Genomic DNA, 15,849 nt, shown 5'->3' with positions numbered 1-15,849 from the left:
ACTCATAACTATTGTCATAAAAGGCTTATTGATAGCCTTACTCAAATAAAAAGAATAATATTTCTTATCTTAATCATATGAATTAATATATTTAATTAGTGATTACCATAGAATAACATTTCTTATCTTAATCATATGAATACATAGATATGGTTTCAAATCCATTTCATGACTAAGCTCTTCCTGCCTACACCACTGCATTTAAAAGAAGTGCACAACTAGTTCAAAGAGAGAGAGAGAGAGAATATTGAAGGAAAGTCACTACTACATAAGCAAAATTATCAAAGCAGAACATGTGATATACAAGGGAGTACTGAAAAGGTCAAGAAGTTATACCTTTCTTGCTAAGCTTACATGATCTGAGAGATACAGCTTTAAACTAACGAACTAATTAAGGACTCTCTCTCCCTCTCTTCCCATTTCTTCCGGTCCTAATAGGAGGGAGGCGGACGATTAGGAGCTGAAAACACATCATGTGTCATCTGACTATTCGGTAGCAGATATGAAGGTACATTGTACATAGGCATAGTGGATGATGGGTCAACCAAACGATGAGCCTGTGACCTTGAATCACCACTAGTCCCTGGATTCACCCCTGAGATTGGTTCCAATTGCATTCCCTCCCCGGCCGCCTCAGCCTCGGCCTCGTCCTCCATCGGCAGTCGGTCATATGTTGCATTTGAAAATGTCGCAGCAATCACCATTACTGGCCCTGACGCCACCAATGCACCCGCCACTATTCCACCCACCACCTGCCCCTGCACACCGGCCAAGTACACTGTCAGCCCCGTGGCTCCGGGAGGCGATGGTGCTGGCAAGAATGCACCTGATAGAGACAATATATCAAATCTTCCTTGGAGTGTCATTACACCACCCGGTGCAGCCAGTTGGCGGAGTGTGACATTGGCAACAATGCCGCTGCCGCTAAGGACAGAGACGCCACGGTGACGGCGCTGTGCAAAGGCAGCAATACTCTCCACAATATCGCTGCCACTGCTAATTTCGAATACATGGCTAAGGAGAGCATTGGGACTATCCTTGGTGATGATAATTGGGGGCTTTGGCTTGTTCTTTGAGCCAGGAGGTCGGCCTCTAGGCCGGCGGCCAGAACCACTGCCCGGTTCAGAGATGTCAAGGGCTCCGGCATTTGGGTCCTCGGTTTCAGGGTCGTCTTCTTGGCCTTCTCGACTTTCTTCGTTTTTGGGGTTTTGGATGGTTGTGTTGATGTTGGGATTAGTATTGCTTCCACTACTGATTGTGGTTGTTGTGGTAGTGGTGTTGTCAATGAAATGTTGCTCTCTGCTCAGTCCGAGCCGGTTCAATCCGCCGTTATCATCATCTATACTGTTTCTCAGGTGAAGAGATGGCGGCGATGATGGCATCGGGTTCATCTCCACATTTGCAGCCCACCACCGGTTAGCCATATCTTGTTTTTTTCAACAAAACACTCACTACTACTACTTAGAATCAAGACAACAACAAAGATGGAGATTCCTAAGAACCAATATAAACCCTCATTTCCAGCCTCACAGTCCTTGTTTCTCTCTCTAAAAATGTAGACAAACACCCAGCTCTCTTTACAACATTGGCTTAAAGCAACTGAAAGATTAGACCACTCAAAATATCGACAGCCTCTTCTTTGTTTTTTGCTTTGTTTGTTCGCTACTAAGTAGATTGAAATCTAACATTGAACGCTTCCAAATCCAACAGATATAATCCAAAACCTTATCTGTTTTTAGTCACCCAAAAAAATATTCCAACATATTTAGCTAACCATGTTGCTTAAATCACACAAAATCCATATGGGGTTTCTTGGTTTGCATGAAACCCTAGTCACTAACCTCAAATCAGAAAGAGAAAACAGATCCAATAAAGGCTAACCAAGACAAACGAAACCAAACCCAGTTCCGAAAATTGAAGAACATGTAGAGATCTAACATCAAACCACCTTCAAATCGCATCTACCAAACAAGAATAAGCTCACACTTCAGTCACAATATATACACACAGACCAATTACGTGTGTGTATATATATATATATAATATTACTAGTATATTATTACTTTAGTCTGTGTACTGAGCAGAAAGATATGGAAGTAAGAAAGCTTTGTACCTCTAGAGATTTCATGGTGGTACTGGTTGCTGGGGTTGATTTTTGGTTCTGCTTTTTCAGTTTTCACTAAACTGTGTGTGTGTGTCCTGGCCGGTAGTGGGTGTACTTTAAAAGATGAAGCGCAACCCTGGCGTACAATAAGGATCTCTAATGTAGCAGTGCGATCATTTATATCTGTATATTTTTATTTACTGCCAGTTTTGGGTTCCTGGTTTTAGACCGTTGCGCCCCTAGTAAACGGTTTTGTGCTGTGTATGTACCACACACACTTGTACATATTGAGTGTTTCTGAAAAAATATTTAGGATGACCTTGGACAAATTACTCCTTAGGGCAAATTACTTTGATAGTCTTCCAAGATTTTATTATTTTGATTTTTTCTCTTCTAAGATTTTATTATTTTACCTAATTTGGCACGTATGGTTAATGACACCTTAGCATTTTATTTTTAAATATTGACTGACTTATAAAAAAATAATTTTGTCTTCTGAAAACTTTGTCTTTCTCTCATATGAAATCAATGCATGATTGACTTTTCACACTCAAAATTATATATTAGTTAGGAATGTTAAAATAATAAACATTCAACGATCAACATGTGCTTAATTTGTTTAAAATATTTATTCAAAATATTTAACATCGATCCCAAGTTAGCGGTTATGGAGTAAGGATAAATATCCCAAATTAGAGGTTACGGCCTTTATGCAATACTCCCGGCCAATAAAAATGCAACCTCCCTTAAAGGTTAAAAATAAAAAAATAAAAATAAATAAATAAATAGCATATTTGTATTGGGCGAGAGTATTATTTTGTTAAATACTTACTCGTAATTGTGAACTAATAAGTGAATTGAGACCCCTTGTAATTGTGAATTGAGACTCCTTTTGAAATCTAATAAAAATGTCACTTGAATTGAACAATGAAATATCTTTTAAGAAAAATAATAAAAATGTCAATTGTTTTTGAATCTCACTAATGTGTTAAAAATTAATTAAAATAATTTAAGAGAAGTGAGAGTAAATTTTATTAATCATTGTACAAGAGTCTTTATATGAACATTGTTATAGAATATTATAGCATTGCTCATAAATTCAAATTAAATAAAAATGCACACACCCACAAATATTGCTATGGTAAAATTTCTAACACAATTTTTTTTTTCCTTTTTTCTTTTAGAGTGGATAAACCACACCATCTTAATTAATTATTACTTTGATAGTCTTCTAAGATTTTATTACTTTGGTCTTCCCTCGTCTAAGATTTTATTATTTTGATATTTTACTTGATTTGGCACGTGTGCTCAAAATGACACTTTAACATTTTGCTTTTGAGTATTGACAGACTTATAAAATAATAATTTTGTCTTTTGAAAATCTTGTCTTTCTCTATGAGAATCGAGGCATGATTGACTTTTCACACTCAAAATTACATTTTAGTAGTATGAACAAATTTAGAGAGATTAAAGTAATAAACGTTAAACAGTCTGATATGTGTTTAATTTGTTTAAAATATTTATTCCCATGTCAGCGGTTTTGGAGTAGGGATAAATATTCCATATTAGAGATTATGCAACACTCCCAACCGATAACAATGCAACCTTCCCTTAACGGTATTATATATATATATATATATATATATATATATATATATATATATATGGCACATTTGTATTGGGCAAGAGTATTATTGTATTAAATACTTACTTGTAATTGTGAACCAACGGGGGAATTGAGACCCCTTTTGAAATCTAATATCACTTGAATTGAACAATAGAATATCTTTTAAAAAAAATGATAAAAATGTCAATTGTTTTTAAATCATACTAATGTGTTAAATATTAATTAAAAAAACTTTAAGGGAAGCCAGAGTAAATTTTATTAATCATTGTACTAAGAGTCTTTATATGAACATTGTTATAGAATATTATAGCATTGCTCGTAAATTCAAATTAAATACAAATGCACACACCCACAAATATTGCTATAGTAAAATTTCTACCACAATTTTTATTTATTTATTATTATTTTTTTTTGGAGCGGATAAATCACACCATCTTAATTAATGGGGTGACGGTGAGGTTGATGGTAATGAATAGAAGTATTCCAATAAGTTTTTAACACGATGTGACCGAAAGGGAAGAAGAATATTGTTTTGATTACGTGTTAAGATTTCATTGGAAAGAATAATATAGTTTTGGAGTGTGAGAGTGTATATGAAAATTGGAGGGGAGGGGTTGGGGAGAGAGAGAGAAAAAGGAAAGGAGGGGAGGGGTTGTGGCAGGATCTGTAATAAGGTACGCACGAGACTGTCTGTGAGTCCCGACAAAGTATCGAATGCCAATGTCTGCACGGCAGCCACATCACCCATTCGACGCGAAAACATAGAAAACTTGTCTCCCTGCTCTCTCTCTCTCTCTCTCTCTCTCTCTCTCTCTCTCTCTCTAGATTACTATTATTACTTTGTTATTAAAGTATTAAGAGATAAATAAGTACTTACTAGTGCGTTAACTCAATTTTATATTGAAGTCTGTGAACTCATATTTAGGTATCTCTCTTGTAATTCCAGACTCCCATCTTCTCCAAATAAATGTCCACATTTTTTATTTTGAGAATTTATAAATACCATGAAAAATCATTTTCATTATATTGTAACATGAATAATATGGTAAGTGTAATTTAAAAGTAGATTAGTAATACTTGACTTTCTAAACGAGACATTACATTACAATCAAGATAAATGTTTTGATTAGAAAGTCAAAGAATTATTTTTTGTAACAATATCAATTTAACTTTTTTGCATTGAATTTATACTCCATTTGTCCCTTATTAGTTGTCTATTTTTCCTGTTTAGAGTGTCCTAAATTAAATATTTTGAAAAGTCAAACAAAATAAATGTCATCTTTCCATAATTATCTTTCTAACTTTTCAAAATATTACAACTTCGCTTTATATATATTTAAAGTTTAGACGACAACGTAGTAATTTGAAAAGGGGACAATGCATTAATTGCAGGTCCCCTTAAAAAGTTATAAAACCAAAGATGGACAACTAATAAGGAACGGAGGGAGTAAATAAAATATATATTTGGTAATTCATTCATTATCAATATAACAAAAATATGGTAAATTATACAAACTTCTCCTATGGTTTACCGAACTTTTTTATGGTTTGAAATTACTCGACCTTTCCTAAAAATGAAACTATCCAACACGTAAAAATGAAACTATCCAACAAGTACCTTCCTTATGTGACAGTCAATACTAGTCAATCACGAATTTTGTTGATATCATGTACTTAATAAATTAAAATTCTAGTAATACTCTTCGATCTTTATCTTCTCTTTTTACTTTTGTTTCTCACAATCGAGCATTGGTAGAATTGAACCCCTTTTTTTAAGGTAAATTCCTCCAATCATAGGTAGTATCAGCTCCCCCAAATGAAATCCAACCCAATTATACATATACAGAGATATAATTTTTACAGAGAAAGAGATGTTCTTCGTGATTTAACCCATATATATATATATATATATATTCCTCCAATGATAGGTAGTATCGACACCCTAAATGAAATCCAACACAATTATATATATACATATAAAGAGAGAATTTTACAAAGAAATTGTGACGTTCTGAATTTTTCTGCATTTTTTGAATTTTCAGTATTTATTTATCTTTCTGCTTCGTATTGCATGTCGAGCACCGTTTAGTGTGTCATGTGAGTCCCGGGAGTTGATTAGAGCATTTATTTGAGTTTAGGACTCTTAGAAATGCATTTTCATTTTATCACTTTTCAAAATTTTGGCCCAGGTGGTCCCATATGGACTCCATGCCCGAATTTTTCGTGCTTGGGTGACCCCTCTGAGTTTATTTGCATTTATATTTATTTATTTAATTAATATGTGTGTGTGTGCGGGCGCGCGCGTGTGTGCGTGTGTATTTTAATGCATAGTTGTGGTGTATTGAGGATTATATTGCATGAGGGGGTAATTTAGCCATTTTGGGGTCAAGTGGAGTCATTTTTCTGCATTCCTTTCTTCTCCAAACCGTGGGTTTCCTCTCTTTCTAAAATATCACTCTCTCTCTAAAACTACAATTTTAAGCCTCAATTTTTCCTCATTTCTCTTGGATTTTGATCCTTTCTCTTGGATTTTGATGTTGCAGTAGAAGACAAAGTCAGAGAGCTCGTCAAGGACTTCGATTTGATCGAAGCAAAGTTCCATTTGGGTGACCTTCGAATTTTTAAAATTTGGGGCTTTTGGGCTTCCTTGAGGTATAGTTATCTAATTGCTAATTTCCTTAAGTTTTGTAGCTAATTGCATGTTTTTCCCCTCCTTTAGTGTGTCAATTTGATGTTGATTGGTAAATTTTATGCCTAGGGTTTTATTCATGTTGAGCTACTTGCTAATTTGTTGAGCCATGGGTTATTACATGTATAAATTGCGCATAATTGTGAATGATTTGATGTTAAATGTACAAATGAACCCTAGGATTATTGTATGCTAGAATATTGTGATAGCATGTTATTTGACGATGATCTTGATTAAACAATGTTGTGTTCATTTAAATGTTGTTGTTACTAGCATGACTTGCCTTAAAGATTAGGAAATTGTGATATGAGGTAGAACGGTTTACTATAGTGCATTTCATCCACATGGCATAAATGACATTTTTCAAAAATCATGGGAAGTGGTGCGTAGAGACATGTGTTAGAATTGTGGAAGGGTGAAATGTGAATTTTGAGAAGTTTTTGAAAAAAAGGTTTTTCTCAAACCCGACCTTGGAGAGGTACCTCTTTGTTGGGGGTGCTAGTTGGTTAATCAAGACATAGGAGTTACCCGTGAGTAGTTTTAGTGACTCGGTCCCCAAATGATGGTTGGAAGGTACCTTCCGTTAGGGACGATATCAAAATTCTCCTTAGGGACAGAGGGAGATACCCGAGATCCGGCTAGCTAGCACGTTTTTGGTGTAGGTGTGTGGGTATACAGGGTGCATATGTGGATGGCGGTTGCATAATGCATTTCATGCATTGCATTGCTCAGAATGATGGTTATGACTACTTGGTAATCTATTTGGTGTGGTATGATCCCATGTTCATTTTTCTACTCTTTGCGTGTAAAACATGTCATTACTATCATTGGGTTAGTGCCCTAACGGTACCAGGCCCCTACTTCTCAAAAGGAGGTCAAGGGTTTGAGCCTCATTAGAGGTATGTGTGTGTGAGTATCAACTAAGGAAAAAAAAAAAAATTGTCATTACTTACTTTGCTTGAGGAGAATATTTACTAGGTCTTGTGCTCACCCCTCTACATTTTTCAGGAACCGGGAAATAAATAATGGACGAACCACAACCTCACTCTTGATGCAATAAGGACTTCTTTTGTTGAACTTGGAATTTAGATTATGCAATAGAGTATATTTTAGTATATATGAAATTTGTAATATTTTGGTAGACTTGTATCTGATGCCCAATGTATCTATTTTTGGATAGAAAGGAGTTTGAGACCTAATTACTCTCTCTTAAGATCTCAGTTTTATTTATATGTCCTTCTAGAGCTTTAAGTCATTTAATGCTGTGTGATGAACTTATTTTGATGCATGATCAATGGATAATGATTTACTTGATGTATTAATGATGTAATTGATCATCAATAACATTTGGATGTTATATTATCTATGTATATGAATGTTTTGGGACAAGTTTGGCTTGGTTTAAATGACCAATTTATGGTTTAGATGAGAGAACAATAAAAGAAGGCTATTACGACAATTTATGAGTTCAGTTCTATTAATAGGATTTTCCCACACTTAGAATATTTTGAAAGCCCTCCAAAATCAATTCTCGGTCCAATCAATTGGATTTCAATCCGATCGATCGGATTTTTACAGACTTAACCATCTCCAATTTGTAGCAGAATACAGAATCTTATGTCTTCGCAGATGACAACAGCTAAATTGTCCACAGGCTCAAGTTCCATGACTTGTTTGTGCAATCATCCTTAATTACGATCACCCCCAATGCATCAAAATCTTGAAGTTCTCCTTAAGAACAGCAGCTTCTGGACCACATCAATTCTGAATCAAAATGGTGAGCACCTTGATAGCTCTACCACCATGATCCCTTAGAACCAAGCTACCCCACAAGATCGACTTCAAATAATCATAACTTGGTTATTTCTAACCCAAATTAAGCCATTCTTGAGTCTAGATTCATGGATTTTGAGCCACATTTCCATTGGCATCAACCTCATTTTATAATTTTAACCTAAAATGACTATTTTACCCCTCGTTAACCTAAGATTTTGACATGAACTCGAAGTCCAATTTACCATTATTTAATAATCTAATGTGGTTATAAATGACTAGTATGACTTCATTATAACTCCTAACTCATAATAAGGTACATAATGACCATTTTAACCTTAGTTAGCCTAGGGTTATTCTGTAACGACCCAAACCCGGAGATCCAAATCGCTATTCGGGTACCGAATAGCGATTTGGATCTCCGGGCTTGGGTCGTTACAGAACATCCAAATTGAGAAAATCCTAAATGTAATAAGAAATAAACCCAATTTTACAAATAAATTTGAGAAGCAAAACCCAAAATTCGTGGGTGAAAAATCCATTTAAACAATGTTAATGAACAAGCCGAAAAATACTACCAAAGTTTGATCCCATGTAGGTCGTCTACGTCTATACTCGAGTCACCGGCAACGAAATCAGCGCTGCAAGTTCACTTGCCACCAAAATCATTCTATGTCTATGGTTAAAGGGTGGTGGTAGTGATTAGTGGCGATTGTGATAAGAAGTGGAGAAGAAAGGGAAGAACAATAAAGAAGAAAAAGGGAATAGTAGGGTAAAAAACAAATACGAGAGAATTTTTATCAGAGATTCTAAGTGTTGCATGATCGTAAAGATAGCTTCAGCTTGAGCTAATAACATCAAAATGTCGCCGAAAAATTTCTAGACTATTTGACAATGTAATCGTCGTACGGAAGGTTGAGTCCTTGAATCTTATTCAACCGAGAAATTGGTGACGGAAAGCCGTCGAAGATTGGCGGATGGCTAGATCTAGAAGTTTCCTTAGGTGATTTCGAATTTAGGATCAAAGATCTGGTCACTATGCTCCCCGCCAACGAGCTATTCTCCAATGGGAAGCTCGTTCTTCTGTAGCTATGCGATGCGTCCTGTAGTGATCCTGGTGAGCTCGTAGGAGAGGAGTGATAGTGGTGGTGGTGGTGGTGGTTGGTCGGCTGGAGGAAAAGGTATGTGGGTGGGTTGGGTGGTGGATTGTTGTGTATATATATATATATTATTCTCCCTCTGTCTCAAATTAAATGTTCACCTTTCCATTTTTGGTTGTCTCAAAATAAATGTTCCATTTAAAAAGTCAATGTACTATTTTTTTGTAACATTACCAATTTGATCTTCTTACATTGAACTTATAAAAAGTAAACCACTATATCATGTGGGCCTACTATGAACATATTTGATAATTTATTCACTATTAATATAATAAAAAATATTAAAACCCATCCTATTAAAAAGTTAGATTCCCGAAAATGGACATTTAATTTGAGGCGGACAGAGTATATATCTAAAAACATATGGGTATTTCAGTTAATTACCATTACAACTTGAAGGCATTTCATTAAATTAGACTAGTATGTTAGTCCATTTAACGGTCCATCACTAAGAAGAGAGATTCGTGTTGAATAATTTCATTTTTAGGGGAGGTCTGAATAAATTTTCAAACCATAAGAGAGGTCTCTGTAATTATGGCAAACCATAAGGGAGGTCCATGTAATTTACCCATAAAAATATTAAAAGTTAACCTCTTAAAAAGTTAAATTCCTAAAAAGGGAGATTTTTTTAGGATAAATTACACTGACCTCCCTTAAAATTTGGACAAATTACACACGGATAGAGTGCTTAGCCTTTATTATTTTGACCTCCCTAAAAGTGTGAAATGTCTTTCATACTCTTATCAAAAAAAATTTACTACTACTAATTATTCGCCGCCGGGGGGGTAGAACAAAAAATAACCTAATCAAACCCCACAAAGAAACTTAATCTTAATCAAATGTCATATACAATAATAATAATAATAATAATAATTTAATAATATAAAATTAGTATGAAATTGACATTTTGCATTTTAATGGTATTTTTGTCATTTTATGTCAAAATATAATGTTATCGAAACTGTTTTAACACAAAGAAGGGCAATTTAGTCGTTTTTAAATTTTCATTAACAACATAGAGTGTCGTTGAGCAAACGTGCCAAATTTAAGAAGTGATCAAAATAGTAAAGATCAAACGCTTTACATGTGTGTGAATTGTCCAAACCTCATAATTGGTTAGTGTAATTTACCAATTATTTTACCTACTTGCGAAAAGGTTTGAGTACTAAAATTTGTACTTTTTGAATAATAAAATCTAGACTTTACATAAATTTTTATGTTATTTATTATGTGTTACCTTTGTTGTCAGGTATTTAATTCACAACTTATATCATAACAAATCCTACAATTTGAATCAATTAAATAAGTTTTATGTTGTTTTATTTCAGTTGATTCAATGAATGAAAATTCACTTGACTCGATACAATAAGTGAATTTAAAAATCATTATTATTTCTTCTTTTTTCATTTTTTTTTTTTTTTTTTACTTTTCTGTCTATATTATAAGCAATATTTTTGGATTTTTTTTTTCCTCAAATTTTTTGGATTGGAAAAATAGAGATTAGGAAATTTTTAACTGAAAATGAAATGAGATGAAAAAGGAAAAAAAAAAAAATGCCCAAATTATGTGGGATCAATAATATTTTTGGATTTTTTTTTTTCCTCAAATTTTTTGGATTGGAAAAATAGAGATTGGGAAAATTTTAACTGAAAATGAAATGAGATGAAAAAGGGCAAAAAAAAAAAAAAAAAAAAAAAAAAAAATGCCCAAGTTATGTGGACTTTATTTTTGCAATTATCATCAAAGTAAAGGGATTGTCAAGGATAAGATCACTTCACTCACATCAGAATCTTTTTTATATTTTGATGATCGTCCACGAGAGTTGGATTTAAGAAGAGGTGGAGGCAATTAGAGAGAGAAAGGGATGCGTTTCAAATCCACCCAAGTTGGGATTTGACTGTAATGATTGACTTTTAGATCTTCTAATTTTGGGAGTGGGAAGAGCAATTAATGTTGCGTTAAAAATAATCTGTTTGGTTTTTGACAAAGTATCATCCATACTTGGAAAACAAATAGTCCTACATAGTATAATTTTTTTTTTTTTTTTTTTTTTTTTTTTTGCCCGTATAGTCATTCAAAGAAACAAAAGTTTAAAGCCAAGATGACAAGGCATAAAAGTCAAGCCAAAAAAGACATATAAATCTTAAAACAAAGCAAATAAATAAAGAACATGCTACAGATTTGTAGAGGAAATAGAGTCCAACACTCTGCAAACGAAACCACCATGAAAGAACGTAGCAAACAAGAAGAGATCGAAAAGTCTGGGCATCAGTACGGCAACCACTCCAAAGCTACAACCATAAGGCGCTCCAACACCTAAAAACCCTACACAAGATCAAATCAAAGAGAATAAGATTAAATCGAGGCGGAAAAAACCAAAACCGACCTAGACCAGAGATCTAGTCGGAGAAAATAGCAGATCTGCCAATGTGACCCGAAAACGAACCAAATATAAAACAGATCTAGCCGAAAAAAAACAAAAGGCGTAAAAAACACCCACAGAACGCATTGATTGAAACATACCGAGTTTATTGTAGTCGTGGGAGGCGGGTTTCATCTCCTCACTCCCATGGAAGGGAGCAGGGAAGCAGAGTGAATAAGCCGAAGCTGCTAAAGATAGAAAGTTAGAGAGAGGTGGGAGAGAAAGTTGGGGCGATTCCAATGTAATTTAAAATTAAGAGTGTATGATAGTCACATATTTGAATAAATTGCACACGGTAATCGAGTTCAACGTTGGTTACTTTCACCTCCTCAAGATTTGGAACATGTGCTTAGCTACATCTTAACGTTTTTTTGTTGACAGAATTATCTACCAAATTTAATAAAACAACAAATTTGTCGCTCTTTTATATAAAATGCAATTAAATATATTATTATAATATAAAGGTATTATTGATTTTTCATACTCAAAGTACTTTCTGATGGACATGTTTAAATGAGTTCAAAATAATAAACACTTAACGGTTTACTCATGTGCAATTTGTTCAAATTTCAGAAGAAATAAGTGTAATTTATCCCTTTTTATATTAATGGTTAAAATTGACAACGGAATGCTTCAAGATATTAATGTGCCTTGTTTTGATAGTTTGAAGGCTTAGGCCTATTTGGTACGCGGTTTTATATATTTTTGGTATTTTTATTTTTGTCGGTACTTTAGCAGTGAAAAATGAAAAAAATGAGTTTGGTAAAAACACGTTTGGTGTTTTTATTTTATATGTTTCCGCATTGTTGCATTTGGTACTATAGCAATAAATAGTATAGTAATAAATTTCTTTTGAAAAATTCTTAAATGACATTTTTAAACTAATCATTACATTTTTTTTAAACTTGAAACATTTTTTTACCAAATATGTTTTTATGTTTTTGTTTCCAAAAATCTTGCAACAAATAGATGTTACCAAATGTGAGTTGCACAATACCGAATGCTTGTGGAATATAATATGGATTAGCAACCTATAGGAGAGTGAATAGATTCAACTTACTATTTTATCTGATTTTTGCGTAAATTAAATTTACCGAAATAAAAATGAATTAATCAAATCACAAAGCAAAAATGTAAAGTCAAAGTGACACCGAATTTTAGCGAGGAAATCAATTGAAAAACCTCAAGGAATTTTGCAATGTCCCAAGCATAAACGATTCACTATGTTTGAAGCAAAGTGCACCGAACTTTTGTTCAGGCTCACACCCCTTCACTCTACCAAGATCCAACTTGCTGAACACCCTTGGTTTTGCAACTCCCTCGTCTAACAACTCTTGATTTCAGGCTTACTCCTTGAACCTTAAAGAAGATTGTTGGTTGATCAACAACACTCCGCAAATATTTTGACCTCTTCAAAGTGTGATCTAAACACATTTCTTATTCAAAGATGAATTTTTTGTAGAAGGAATGATTTCTGCTTTCTCTGATCGATATTGATCATATCTTCAAACTCGTACTCCAATTAGAATAAGAACACCCAAAATCACTCGTGTGTATAGTGTGTATGCTCTCAATGAAAAATACTGAAAAATCTCACAAAGATGGCTCTTAATTAAATCAGAATTTTATACGCAAAAAGCCATGAAACCCTAAGTGAGAAAACATGTTTTTATTGACTTTTGAAAACCTAATTATACTTGGAAAACAAATTAATTTCGTGCATAATTAATATGGTAAAAGTCTATGCACAATAGGAAGTCAAAGCAGAGTAGGAAACAGAGTTACCAAAACAGTTTACAAATCTTAAACAGGTTCAAGTTGGCCAGTAAGTTTTTAAGGAAAACAACTTTGACACTTGAACCGATTCAGGGTGGTTGATTCAACTTGGCCAGACTTGAAAAACACCAAAAAAAAACCTCAAAAGTTGAACTTGTTTAAGAGACTTGAACCAATTCAAGTTGGGCATAATGTAAAACTTCTCAAAAGCATAATTTTAAACTTCCCAAGTGTACTCACACACATTCTCATACATTTCTAAAACATTGTTTTCATCATTTCAGAGTGTATCGAAGTAACACTTAAACTTCTTTAGTTCCACTTCCGATCTTGATTTTTGACAAATCGAACTGAAAATTTACAACTCAATCGGACTCATTTTGATAACGAAATATGCCAATTACAAATTTATATCTCACACCAAATATGCTTTTGATTACTATTCAAACCACTCTACAACAAAACACTAATTTTGTTTCAAGTTAGAACAAAAACAGGCCCTTAATTGATACTTTTTACAATGCAAAGAGTGATCTTGCAACAAGTTGATAATTCAGCTGTGTTTATTGCTATTTGGCCATATAAAAATGGTAATAATATATTCTTATGTTTAAGATGGCTAGAGAAAAGTTTAAAGTGTAATTTCCTCATTTAATTCAAGATGTGCAGCGAAATCTCTGTGAAGAGTCAGAAACCGAAGAGCTGATTTCAACACAGCGTTGCAACTTGTTTCAGTCTTTTATATAATCCGAACACACGTTCCTATATTACTAATGAATTTGCAGCCCCATTTCCATTATGATAAAACATACTCTACTTTAAATTAGGAATTGCATTATAATGTGTCTAAACAATAGAAATACGATGTTACCAGATGATTAAGAATTAAATTGAAAATAAATAAAGTTTACGTAAATTTAAAGAGTTTTGATACAATATTTGAAAGTCGAACGATATTACGTTGATATTATAATGATATCATCTCCCATTCAGATAAAATAACAAATATGACTTCCCCAACCATTGTCATTTTTCAAGGGAAATTGAACAACTCAACAACCACAACTAATATATAGACTTTGGAATTGTTTGAGACTTCAGTGATATAGGTGTAAGCCTGTGATAAAGATTTTGATGGTGGAATATAATTATAGAAATTCCTCGCTAAAGACTTTGGTTAGGTTTTACGTCTCAGAATCATAATTAGTCTTTTTCGAATTTACGACATCATTTTTCTAGTCAAGAGATCAAACTAGAACAACTCAACAGCCCTACCTAGTTTATAGAATATAAATTCACTTCAATGGAAGGTGTGGGGGGCCTGTGATAATTGATTGATGCCAAGACTTTGATGGGTGAATATAATCATATATTTATATATATATAGCACAGATGTAGATATAATAATCACAAGCCCAAACCCACAAGTAATTGTCCATTCAATGGTACCACCACTGCTAGTATCCACACCACATATCTCACCTTCTCATCACCACCATGCTTCTAGTGAAAAAGGTTTTGAGCTTTTCATGACCACTACGCCAATGTGTCTATTGAATCTATTGATTGTTACTACCTTTTCATCTCATCAAACCCTCACATTTTTGCACATCATTTTTAAATAAAATAATAATAATAGTAAAAATAAATGCATCATCTTTTGCACATCATTTTCTTAATAAAATTTAATAGTTAAAACAAATACACCACAACTATATCTTATTATACCATCTAAGTTAGAATCTATTATTTTCTTAATAAAATTTAATAGTTAAAACAAATATACCACAAATATATCTTATAACATCTAAGTTAGAATCTATTATTTTCTTAATAAAATTTAATAGTTAAAACAAATATATCTTATAACATCTAAGTTAGAATCTATTATTTTCTTAATAAAATTTAATAGTTAAAACAAATACACCGCAGCTATATCTTATCCATCTAAGTTAGAATCTACTCCGTACTATTTTCTTAATAAAATTTAATAATTAAAACAAATACACCATACTTATACCATCTAAGTTAGAATCTATTTTGCACATCAAAATCATCACTTTTGGCCATGCATAATTTTTTAAAGTCTTTAATTTAATCGCATCAGGGCCCTTAGAAGGAACAAGCCCCAGGCCCAACTGATTTCTAAGTCTAGCGCCTTAGAATCCACAATTCCAGGCCCAACTGGCTTCCAAATCTAGCATCTTAGAATACACAAGCTGAGGCCCAACATATAACTAAGTAACCTACCAGGTACCAAACATGAACAAGCCTTCAAAATCTATTAACTAGTATTGG

The 15,849-nt window shown here is 33.5% G+C and overlaps 1 protein-coding gene across 1 annotated transcript; it reads right to left on the bottom strand.

The window, feature by feature from the left end:
- Positions 1–108: 108 nt before the first annotated feature.
- LOC132270904 (AT-hook motif nuclear-localized protein 20) lies at positions 109–2,235 on the bottom strand. The gene is made up of 2 exons (XM_059772117.1): positions 2,114–2,235; positions 109–1,961 (listed from the first exon to the last, which is right to left on the bottom strand). Exon 2 carries the CDS (start codon positions 1,422–1,424, stop codon positions 432–434), a length of 993 nt encoding a protein of 330 aa, XP_059628100.1. The 5' UTR covers positions 1,425–1,961; positions 2,114–2,235; the 3' UTR covers positions 109–431.
- Positions 2,236–15,849: the final 13,614 nt, after the last annotated feature.

This window comes from Cornus florida, unplaced genomic scaffold (genome assembly GCF_030987335.1).
Source record: "Cornus florida cultivar Cherokee Brave unplaced genomic scaffold, ASM3098733v1 CherokeeBrave_3.0.0_Hap2_Chr08, whole genome shotgun sequence".
Classification (NCBI taxonomy): Eukaryota; Viridiplantae; Streptophyta; class Magnoliopsida; order Cornales; family Cornaceae; genus Cornus; species Cornus florida.
The sequence above is the reverse complement of the archived record's forward strand: the minus strand, read 5'-3'. Positions and strand labels throughout refer to the sequence as shown.